At 39.0% G+C, this 12,154-nt stretch overlaps 3 protein-coding genes across 3 annotated transcripts in view; 2 read left to right on the top strand and 1 right to left on the bottom strand.

Moving 5' to 3' along the window:
- Positions 1–6,862, bottom strand: part of Smp_166380 (hypothetical protein) — a gene marked incomplete at its 3' end in the record, with an annotated part of 41,276 nt that extends 34,414 nt beyond the window's left edge. The window contains 5 exon segments of the mRNA XM_018795307.1: positions 784–857; positions 5,043–6,237; positions 6,320–6,445; positions 6,533–6,787; positions 6,822–6,862. Of these exon segments, the coding sequence (XP_018649633.1) occupies positions 784–857; positions 5,043–6,237; positions 6,320–6,445; positions 6,533–6,666 (1,529 nt within the window). The 5' untranslated portion in view covers positions 6,667–6,787; positions 6,822–6,862.
- Positions 6,863–10,675: 3,813 nt separating this feature from the next.
- On the top strand, positions 10,676–10,993 carry Smp_114740 (hypothetical protein; the record flags this gene model as incomplete). Its single annotated transcript, XM_018795306.1, has 1 exon — positions 10,676–10,993. One exon carries the CDS (start codon positions 10,676–10,678, stop codon positions 10,991–10,993), a length of 318 nt encoding a protein of 105 aa, XP_018649632.1.
- A 290-nt stretch (positions 10,994–11,283) lies between these two features.
- The window catches only part of Smp_184750 (hypothetical protein), a gene marked incomplete at both ends in the record, with an annotated part of 1,137 nt that continues 266 nt past the window's right edge, over positions 11,284–12,154 (top strand). Inside the window, one exon of the mRNA XM_018795305.1 lies at positions 11,284–12,154. This exon is cut by the window's right edge and continues 266 nt beyond it. Coding sequence (XP_018649631.1) covers positions 11,284–12,154 — 871 coding nt within the window.

Below are 12,154 nucleotides of genomic sequence, written 5' to 3'. Positions count from 1 at the left end.
TCATTCATTTAAACCATATAAAGCTTCTTCACCACTATTAATTCTAGTCAGTAAAACACCACCTATGATCAATAAATCACAACCATCTTCATAGTTGAAATCATGAGTCAATTGAAGCTAGACAACCATGGGAAACCTGGAAGCACTGCTTGACGGCTGTTTCGTCCTATTATGGGACTCCTCAGCAGTGCGCATCCACGATCCCGCCTCGCGAGCGAGATTCGAACCCAGGACCTACCAGTCTCGCGCCGGAGCACTTAACCGATAGACCACTGAGCCGGCAACTAACGGTGTTAATATCTAACTTCAACTGATCCACGAAGTTGAGCAGTCGTTCAGCAATTGTCTACAGTGAGTTGATATCTCTACAACAGACTTGGTTGAACTCCACAACCATTTTATTTTAAGACTTAGGCTACTACAACAACACCACCACCGAATTCAATACCGAAAACGTACGTAGTTAGAAGTAGTAAACAAGAAAAAACCTGTTTTCCTGAGGTTTTGTACTAATTGGAACTTATCAGCAAGGTGTATCAGTGTATCTTGAAGGGACTGATTTGCCCTCCATAGGATTCAAACTGGTGTCACCAAAGAGAGATTCAGGACGTCACTGACTTCTTATACGAATTATATAACTACAATTGATTGATCACTGAGTGTTAACTAACATCACGCTTGTTTAGTCCTTTAATGCTAACCACATTCTACTGATTAAGTTGTAATGTAGAACACCATAATTATGATAAAACTAAAACAAAGATATACAATTTGAAATTTTACCTTCTAGATGTTTTCATGCGATTCAATGATAAATCGAAATCAAACTTTCCACTTGTACTTCTTTTGAGAGGAACCTAATAAGTATAAGAGAAACGATATACATTACAAAAATATTGAAGTAAATCGGCAAATTGATTAATCAAATGATGATGGATGGACACAGACAGTCTTTAAATATCTTCAGGTAAGAGATCTTGTGCCCCCAAATACCCTGGTACGGCCGAGATTGAGGGAAGTCCGCTCTCCCTCTCCAAATGCTCTCACATGGACAAGCGTATATAGCCTCTGCCACACAAGTCCTACTCACTGCCTTCTCGTGGCATTACTGTTGTTCACAAAATTAACAGGACGAAAAGCGAGTGTCCGGTGCTTTAACTGGATTGGTGGATGTGGAGTGTCTACCTAGGGGAGTTGGAAAACCCTCATTCCAAACCAATGGTGTATATGGGCTGGCTCCAGTATCCTGAAGGAACAAATGACGTATGAATCAATCGTTGGTCACCGGCTACCATGGGACTACATCTCCTCACGATGCTCCACTGCCTTGTGGATCAGACCTTCAGGTCAAAGACTCCGGGTGTGGTCCCCTAAGAAAACCACCTGCTTCAGTTTGGGCACCTGGATAGTATCACAGCCCTCACACAAATCAAAAGAGATTTGTGTGGCGCATATGTATCCGGTGCCCCTTTGTACCAATATTTATGTGTTCAAATAAATAAATAAATAGAAGAGATCTTGGGTTTTTGATATTCGAAACTGAGTATCTCCAACTGAAGCACTTTATTTTCAGGATCCAGCTCGGATGATGATAGTTTAGAAAAGTAGCTTAGATCGATACATTTCTTTGACTTTTGTTATACAAATAGTAGATTCATCTGACACATCATTAGCATCAAATCCAAACTGTCACCTCAATTTCTAGGAAAACTTAAAGGGTATGTCGTTTGGTTTGTATCATGGAGTATCTCAGAACTCGAAATGCTTTTTTGAACGTATCAGTTAGGTTGCCTAGATTCAATAGTTATGAATTAAACAATAGTTAGCAGAAATAGCTGGACAACTCGACCAGATGAACTGATTTACAAAGGGATTTTATCTGCTTTCTAAGTATCTGGGTACACCATTACACTTTCAGATTGTTTTAACAACAACTTTTGTGCTTTTGACATCTTGAATAAGATGGAATAAGTCACAGGTAATAGCCATAAGAGTTTATAAGACATTGAACGCTAATGGAATGATCTATAGGTTACTTAATCTAACTGATAACAAATGAAAGTACCATATATATATTGGATACATTCATCCAACCAGATTCCAGTGGAGGAAGAAATCAGGAAGAAGAGCTGGAAGTGGATAGGACAGACTTTGAGGAAATCACCCAACTGCGTCACCTCACAGTTGGTGAGGTTGTGAATGTTCATCGACTGAGATGGTTGGGCCACGTGTTACGTATGCCTCAACACCGATTACCACGACGCACAACGCTGACTAGTATCGACAAGGATTGGAAGAGAGTTAGGGGCGGCCAAACTAAAACGTAGCATCTGTGCTTGAAGTCACTAACTTCTAGTCTGAGCCATGTTGGTAGATGCAGACTACTTGGTTAGGGTCCGCGTGACTATCGTAATCAATGGTTGGAGACTCTAGGTGAAATGGCTCAGAATCGATCACAATGGTGTAGGTGTATACACTCTTTATCTTTCCTTAAACCTTGAGGTTGAAATTGCTTCATAACTTTCTTCCTTCCTATACTATATCCTTATATACAACTTATCTTTTATATATTACCACCACTAAATTAACTACTTCTATGAATCCGATCTTCATCTTGTTGTGCTAACGAGGTATGGCAACTTGGACCGATGCATATATGTGCCTAGTTCTACGTTGTAACTGACTGACTGACTGAGTTACCCAGGTCAAAGGTGGGACAGAGTTCAAAACTATGATCTACCTGTTAAAAGTCAAACATTTTGATCATTAAATCATCGCTTCACGAAGTAAGTAATCAATGATTCATAAACTCAACTTCTAGATACTCAACAATCCCAACTTTAAATCATTTTTTTGGAAAGAAATGTATAAGATATATGGAAGCTTTACAAAACAGCTTAGAAACAACATACCTCCATTTAATTAGATCAGGTTAAATCATATGATCAAACTTCAAATTTACAATAATTCATATTTGAATGGGACTTAGTGATAAGAAATGTTACTACTGATAGTGGAAACATTTGTTTTGAGGGTGATCCCAATTTAAGAATAGTTCAAACCTATTTCCTTTGATGAAATATTTGTGTATATTACATACTGCAATAACGTTACGGAGTTTAATTCATTAACTGGGGTTGTTGGAACATGTATTACGTATGCTCAACCATCTCCTACCTCGACAATATTATATTTTCTTATGCATGGGTAGGCTGAAAGAAAGTTAGGAGAAAGTAAATCTGCTTTAACATCACTTCATTCCATAAGGTTATTGACTGTTGGATTGAACTGTGTTGGTACGTGTAAACTACTTGCTTGGTGTATGCATGATCACTATGATCAGTGGTTGAAAAGGTTCAATGACATGGTTTGGAACTGGTCAGAATGAAGTAGTTGCATTCACTCATATTCGTCCTTCACATGTTGAGTTTCAAAATAGTCTCATACTTTTGATTCCGTGAATCCAGTTTTTCCTTTCGAATCATATTGTCGTGGTTTAATCTTTCTCACTGCCATTGATGATGGACAGCTCACTCACTCGTTCGAAGTAAAAACCGGTATCAGGCAAGGTTGCTAAATCTCACCCTTTCTCTTTCTCCTGGTGATCGACTGCATTATGAAGACATCAACATCTAGGAGGAAGTACGGGATACAGTGGACATCTAGGATTCAGTTAGACGATCTAGACTTCGCAAATGACCTAGCTTTTTTATTGAACACTCAACAACAAATGCCGGAGAAGACGGCCAGTGTAGCAGCAGCCTCAGAAGCAGTAAGTCTCAACGCACACAAAAAGAAAAGCAAGATTCTCTGATACGACACAACGTGCACCAATCAAATCACACTTGACGGAGAAGCTTTGGAGGATGTGGAAATCTTTACATATCTGGGAAGCATCATTGATGAACACGGTGGATCCGATGCAGATGTGAAGGCGCGGATCGGCAAAGCAAGAGCAACATATCTACAACTGAACAAAATCTGGAACTCAAAACAATTGTCAACCAACACCAAGGTTAGAATTTTCAATACAAATGTCAAGACAGTTCTACTGTATGGGGCGGAAACGTGGAGAACTACGAAAGTCATCATCCAGAAGATACAAGTGTTTATTAACAGTTGTCTACGCAAAATACTTCGGATCTGTTGGCCAGACACTATCAGCAACAACCTACTGTGGGAGACAACAAACCAGATTCCAGTGGAGGAAGAAATCAGGAAGAAGCACTGGAAGTGAATAGGACACACTTTGAGGAAATCACCCAACTGCGTCACAAGACAAGCCCTCACATGTAATCCTGAAGGTTAAAGGAGAAGAGGAAGACCAAAGAATCGGGATCGGTCAACTAAGATGATGACTATTTAGCTCTTAGAGAAAAAAGATGAATGAATTGCCATACAAACCTTTAATGCTGTATAGCTTGTAGGCCAGCTTGGTACCATGTTGAATTATATCTCTTGAAAGCGATACAGTTACAACATTAAAATAATTACTCTAACGAAAGGAAAACAATGGCGATATGCTACAAATATTTCGCATTATTATGGTTATTTAGGCACGTTGAATACAGCGCAAATATGTAGATATGTACTAAAAAGCACAATCGGTACTATGGGGTATCATGAAACTACCGAATGAACTCAGGTGATATAACGTTTAAGATTGTAATAATCCCCAGATGATCGTCAGAATAGTAATAACAGTAGAGTGATATGTAAAATAAACTCTAAAAGAATTGACAATAACTTCGAAATGAATAAGATGACACGTATAGTATGTTTAGTAGGATAATCGAGGTTAACAACCCTTCCGAACACTCATATTGTCAAGATCTGGGTCTACTATTACTTTTGTTTACTTAAGAGTCACATCAAGTTGGAATGCTTCAAATCGGACACTTGTCACCTAAACATATCTACTTCCATACATCATATACGGAAGTTGTAGACTAATATTTTTATGTAAACCTGCCAAATGCGTGGGAGAAAAACGTGTTACCAAAGTTCCGAAAAAACATAGAAATTCAAATGACCAGACTTACCGGAGATGATTGTAAAGGCAATCCAGTACGGCGATTGAAGAAAGGAGTGCCGTCGTTATGAAATGATGAAGGCCAGACGGAAGCGGAAGTAGCGTTTCGTCTCCTGCTTAGTCTAGGCACCGGTTGAGAACTAGCACTCGGTGATGTTAATAGTACTGAATTCTCTGAATCTGTGCTTAGCTGGGATTCAGATGCGTGGTCACGCTTTTTAGCCGTACTATAACTGAGTTGGTTACATTGTATGGAGTCTCTGTGTACATCGAAGGAAGAAAAACACGCATTAACAGGTGGTATACATGCTGAACCGAGATTTGAATCGTCAACTGAGTTCATAATTAGGTCACGCTCAACATTTAGTAGTGTGAATTCTGCAATTACTTTGTTAATACAGCCTTCACGTTGGACTCCTGGAGTTTTGTTTATGGTAGGGGTGACGGAAGAGGGTAGTTCATTGGAGTCATCTGAATCTTTTGTTTCGGAAGTAAGTTCATGAGCGTAACAACTGATACGTTGCTGTTTACGGGGAGGTGACTCTAGAGGAATCTGGTATATTCTGTTGGAGTCAGTTAAACGAGATGACTTTTTTGTTAAAGTCGAGTGACCTGATTCGGTGCAATCCCAAGAAGAGCAGGGTGGTAGGATGTTGTAAAAAGGGTTGTCAAAAGTAGATTGCATAAACCTTTCTTCTGTATCTGCCATGACAACAATAGGACTTCTGACAACTTCGTTTGAAGAGCATTTAGGTAAGTTAAGAAAGTTTGGTGGATGAACATTGGGCTTCCCGTAAGTTATATGCGAAACAAGTGTAGAGTTCTTCTTGCAAACATCCAAGTCTACAAGAGTCTCAGGTGAATAACATCTAGCACGACTAAGCATAGTGAAGTTATCTTTATTTGTTAAGTAAGTTGGATCTAGGCAAAGTGGGCAACCAAGAAACTGCTGAGGAAGGTGTTTTAATGTTACAACATTAATGTGTAAAAGTTCCTTTTCACTGATACAAACAGGTGTGAAAACTCGTTTAATAGGACTTTCACAACCATCCATCTGACGAACTATTTTTGAAATTGAACTACCATCATGATCATCGTCTTGACTGTTTTTATTCCTGTCACTTAAACAGTCCATACTCAGTATATCTGATGCATCCATAAGAAAAGAATCACCCACATGTGAAATGCGATCGCATACATAGGATCTGTAAAAGAAGATAAACAAGAATGGAGTTAATAGTACTGAAGAAGACAACAAGTTGCTAAATTTAGAAAGATGACACCAACCTGTGAGTAAGCTTATATCTGCGAGGACGACCTGGCTCTTTGATTGCAGTCATTAAAGGGGACGTTTGTATGTAGTCCAAGAGCTCAATCTGACAATCGGAAATAGAGATTCCCCTATTTTTAGGACTGAAAGTTTCAAATAAAACAACAGGTGAAATAAATTTGAGCGTATTTTAAAATAAATATTATGACTAGTAAATTCAGGTAGCTTGCCTTAGATTAAAACCTTCTAAATACACAAGGCACAGAATAATAACAAAAAAAATAAACAGGAGGTGCGAGCACATTAATAGTATAGTCGAATTACTTCTGAGGAAGGACTTGGGCTGTCCATTGTTCCATAACATAGACAGGAAGCTGGTTATCTCCACAGTGTTCTAAGCAGTTTTCTCCGACGAAAAGTGTTTCGATGGTTAGCGTCAATTTATCGCACTGAGAGCTTCGCCGAACGTCATCACAACAATTATCCTAAAAGAATGAGTTAATCGAGCAAGCAACCTGCCTTGGTAAACGCTTTATCCCCTTCAGTCTTATTAGTTCTAGGTGCCCCGACACTAGTTCCATCTATATATTCGACTAATCCTCTATAGATTTTAGATTGCTGAGACAATATGAACCGGCATATACATTGTAGGACGCCAGGACTTTGGTTGCTACCACATAACTTGGAGCTAGGGACTTGGGAGATTAGTGGTACTCTAACACCTAAACCTACTTAGTGTATTTTCTAGAGAACAATTGTCGATCATGCTTAAAAATTTCAGAATTTAGTATTAATTTGGATATTTAATAAAATAGCTCTGCATGTATTCACAGAGGTTGTCCCAGACGTCCTAAGGCAAAGCTATTGTTTTGTTCTTGTAAATAAGAGTTGAGAACCACAATCCACGCATCTTTTATATTTCTAGTTTGTTACGCTTAATTGATAAGCTACACGCCACGAATGACAATCAGCTGTTTCGATGAAAACTAGAAAACAGCTGATAGGCCGGGAGGGTCCAGGTAACCTTGAGACACTTCAAACAAAACTAAGATACTTACTAACAAAGAAATATTTCGATGTTAATCACTATAAAATATTTTGTGCTTGTTTTCAGCTAAAACTCAGAGTTTCAATTCTTATGATCGTAAAGCAGCTTACTACTTTTTTCCACTTACAGTATTTGGATTCACATTCTTCGCTTTGAAACTGAAAGTCAGAGCCCTGCCTTGGTCCTTTTCTAATATGCCGCTGTATGTATCCAGTCCTACTTCAAAAAAGACGACAAAGGAAGCAGATATAATTTTTTCATTAACAGTTTATAGGATTTGGTCGTACCGGGTAAACTGATAGATTACAGAGATATCATCTGTTCTTTACTTTCGCTCTAATTTACTAACTGTCCTCAGTCTCCATAATTTATTTGATAGGTTAAAATTCATTTATCACCTTACTATACACAATGCCCAAGTTATCTCTTTATCTTACATTGGCGCGTAGATTTGATAATATGTAGGACCAGTGAAATGTCACTGAGCCCTAACCAAATCATCTGACAGTTGGGTAACGGAATGTGGAGTAGTTCATCGATCCCCGTAAAAAATTAGGAACAACCAACACGCATCAATCAATTGCACGCCATGGATTTGTCCATAGGATGGTGCTCACAACTTCTCCTTTGTGCCTACTTGTACCAACACATTTATGTAACAACGTCCTTTGTGTGATGAGGTTTTTAAAACAGCCATAGTACCCTGGTGTGACGAAGTGGTAATCCTATGTTGGGTGTTGACCGCGAGGTGTAACTTTGACGTTAACTGTTGGTCACACTATTACCGACTAACTGGAATAGGCCCACAGTCATTTGACATAGATCATCTATATTGCTGATCCACAAATTTCTATAAACGCAATAAAATACCATATCTCCGCTTTTGTACGACGTTGTTTGCACGATCGTTCCTTTTCAATACATGTTATTTGTTTGATTTAAATGCACGAACATTTCACTTATGACGAACTAATAACTACATCACTGTTAACGTTTAAATAAACATATGTCGGTAAACAAATCACCAAGACAAATAGCTCTACAAGTCATTAACGAGGAAAAATGTATTTGTTAAATCCCAGCGGACGGAAATACTTCAATTTCACTCACTGAGATTTTTGAAGTACTTTCTTCATCCCTAATGTCTCACACCAACTCGGAGCCCAAAAATGTGTATCTATTCGTTTAGGTTTAGAAGAAAGTTCTTATTTAGATATGTGATTCTTTGAAATTTATGCTGACATCATTAGTTTTACTGAACACGCTAGCCGAAAGCTTTCCGTCACGAATCTACACCAGATCACGTGTGTGAAACCCGTGTTACGCATCCCTTGTAACTGCTAAGCATCCTAGATCAAACTCTTCTCGACATATCGATGGTTTCCCAAATATTTCTTGAGATCCCTTCTGATTTGACTGGATGGTATACCTCGATTATGTAGGTTCTACGTGTCAAGGCGTTGTCAAACTCCGATCACTTATGGCACCTTCAAAGATAACCTCCTCCGTTCCATTTTCTGCCTTATTGTCCGTAGTCTTTCTTTGATTGCAATACTTCTGTTGAACATTTTTAGGTCGCTCTCTACCTTTCGGAAATATTGTCCTGAACTACTTTTCAATATAAGACTGCATTTGTGTTTCCTTTCACGCCATCGTTGCTCATTGTGTTCGAGGATATTTAATAATTCAGTGAACTCTGTTTCTGATGGTTATTCAAAGAAAACTTCCAAGTTACACTGACCAAACAAATTTTGTTGCGGTTCACTTTACAGTGTTTCACCTTTTTTCTTATGTACATAATGCCAGTTCCGTTTCTTTTTCTTATTATTCGTTTTACATGTTGGTAGTCGCTTCGCGCATTTACATGTCCTGTTGTATGATACCAAACTATTCAATCACTTGTCAGCTAAAATGATCGAACTTCTAAATTCATTAATAAATTATACGGCTAATCAGAAGAAAACTTCTTGACTAATATATATATATATATATATATATATATATTAGGGTAGCCGAGTGGCTTATTCTACAAGTTTTCATTGTGCTTATAAGCGCTATATTCAGCTTGCAATACGACGAGGTGGGCTAATAGAATTTCCATGTTGGTCCATTCTGGTTAAACAAGTGTCTTCGCACTTAGCCTTAATATCTCGCCCCCTGACTTCATCTCTGACCCTTCAGTCTTGCATCATTTCTTATCAGCTGACAAAATGAATCAATTTCAAAATTATTGTTGGTTGACCAGTTAATTGATTGTCATGTTTGTAGATATTCCTCGATTTTTGTATTTCCCTAGTTTCGTTAATGTTCAAATTTTTTCATATGAGTCGTTGTAACAGCTCAGGTTGGTTGGTTAAGAGTTGACCCCAAACAACCAAGCATATGCTAAAACAGTATTGTTCAAGTATTCATTCACTTCCTTACCTTTTGTAAGCGTTATATTCCCTACTATCTTATATGGAATGTTGAGAGCCTTTGTTTGTCTGAACAGATAATCCCACACTCCACTGTGACTGCGCGAAGGTCGAAATAAAGACCTATTCACTACTTCTCTGGTTTCTTCTATCAATAGCACGAGGGTTACCTATAGGCACGAAAGTGGTGAGCCCTTTTTGAACACAATTTAACCTCATTTCTGTTATTAATCTTTTTTTTTTTACTTAATCGTAAAAGTAGACCGGATTATCTGTAAACTAAGTTGAGTATATAACTAGTTTATTCCGTATTATCTTAAGTTATTCGTGTTATAGTAACCATTTTTCGTGCTAACTTTATTGCTATATTTGTCACATACCTCATGTCAGACTCAATAGAAACCCATAATCTGGAAGATTTGTCACCAGTGGTGATAGACACTGTTATAACTACGAAATCCCGACTTCCAGAATTTGATCGTAGTGATCCTGAGTTGTGGTTTGCTCAACTAGAGCATTATTTCACAAGACACAATATCAAATCTGAAGGGATTCGCTATAGAGACTTGTGTTCTATCCTTCCTCCTTCAGTTGCCAAAGAAGTCCGTGACTTGATTTTAGATCCACCATTACCACAACCATACACCATCTTAAGACGAGAGATAATAAACCGTTTATCATTATCAGATAGTCAAAGAATCCAAAGACTTTTTCAAGGTGAAACACTAGGTGATCGGTCGCCGTCACAGTTTTTGCGTCACCTCCAAGTGTTAATGGGTGATAACACGGTGGGTGAAGCAGTCCTAAAACAAGGATGGATACAAGCTCTCCCATGCTACGTCCAACACTGTTTGGATGCACAAGATCCTGAAACCTCATTATCTCATTTAGCTCGTATAGCCGATAGAATAATGGAGAGAGGTCCTCCAACTGGACCAGGCACAATAAATCACACACAAAAAGTAGAATCAGCAAAAGACCCCGTCATAGAAGGACTCATTGCGAGTGTTAAGAGTCTCACTGAGGCTGTCACCAGAATGCAAATGGGTCATAGAAACAGGAGCAGGTCACCACAACGACCACGATCCAAGTCACAAAACAGGTCACAAATGTCCAGACAACCTGGGCAGTTTTGTTGGTACCACTGGAAGTTTGGTGTCAACTCAACCAAGTGCATGCAACCATGCGCCTGGCCTAAGCATAATTCTAAGACAGCGGGAAACGAGTAACCCCTCCCCAGGTCGCGACGACTGAGGAGGGGCGCCAAAACAGTCGCTTGTTTTATGTTAGAGACAGAAACTCTGGCTTGAATTTCTTGGTGGATACTGGCGCTGCTCTTAGCATCATCCCTCAAAATAAAACTGAGATTAGTCGAGAAACATCATCAATTACACTTCAAGCTGCAAATAAAACTAAAATTGCGACATTTGGGCAGAAAAACTTAACCCTAGATTTGGGGTTCAGGAGGCAGTTCCCTTGGGTTTTCACGGTAGCCGACTTAGATCTGGCAATACTGGGGATGGACTTTCTAGAGAGATACGAATTTCTAGTTGACACCAAGAAACGGCGATTAACACTAAAAGAAACTTCGTATTACACAAAAGGCAAAGAAAGTCACATCAGCTCTCTTAACTTGATTCAAACTCCTCCAGTAACAACAGCGAAATTCCAAGATATACTCGCGGAATTTCCAAACTTAACTAAACCAAACCCACAGCCTTCTAAAGACAAACTAAAAGTAAGTCACACTATCAAAACCGAAGGTGCACCGGTTTTTGCAAAACCCAGGAGACTAGCACCAGATAAGCTCAAAATCGCTAGGGCCGAGTTTGATTATATGCTACAACTGGGTATTATCCGTCCCTCTGATAGTCAATGGGCATCCCCTTTGCATATGGTCCCAAAGAAAAATGAAGGTGACTGGCGACCGTGCGGGGATTACAGAGCCCTCAACCGTCAAACCGTACCAGATAGGTACCCAATACCGCATATCCAAGATTTCACAAACGGTTTACAGGGTATGAACATATTCACTAAAATTGACTTAGTCAGGGCATATCACAATATCCCAGTGGCTGATGAAGATATCCCCAAGACAGCTATTACAACACCCTTTGGCTTATTCGAGTTTATACGCATGCCATTCGGCCTGAGAAATGCGGCACAGACATTTCAAAGATTCATAGACAATCTACTTCGAGATATGCCATTTGCGCAGGGGTATATAGACGACTTGTTAATTGCCAGCCCCGATTTGCAATCACACGAACAGCATGTAAAAACAGTGTTAAAAAGACTGGATGAACATGGAATAAACATACATCAAAGTAAGTGTGTTTTCGGTGTTCAAACTTTAGAATTTCTCGGACACACAATAAGCCCAGAAGGGA

Source organism: Schistosoma mansoni, chromosome 2 (genome assembly GCF_000237925.1).
Source record: "Schistosoma mansoni strain Puerto Rico chromosome 2, complete genome".
In the NCBI taxonomy this organism is placed as follows: Eukaryota; Metazoa; Platyhelminthes; class Trematoda; order Strigeidida; family Schistosomatidae; genus Schistosoma; species Schistosoma mansoni.
This window is presented reverse-complemented; position numbering and strand designations above follow the sequence as displayed.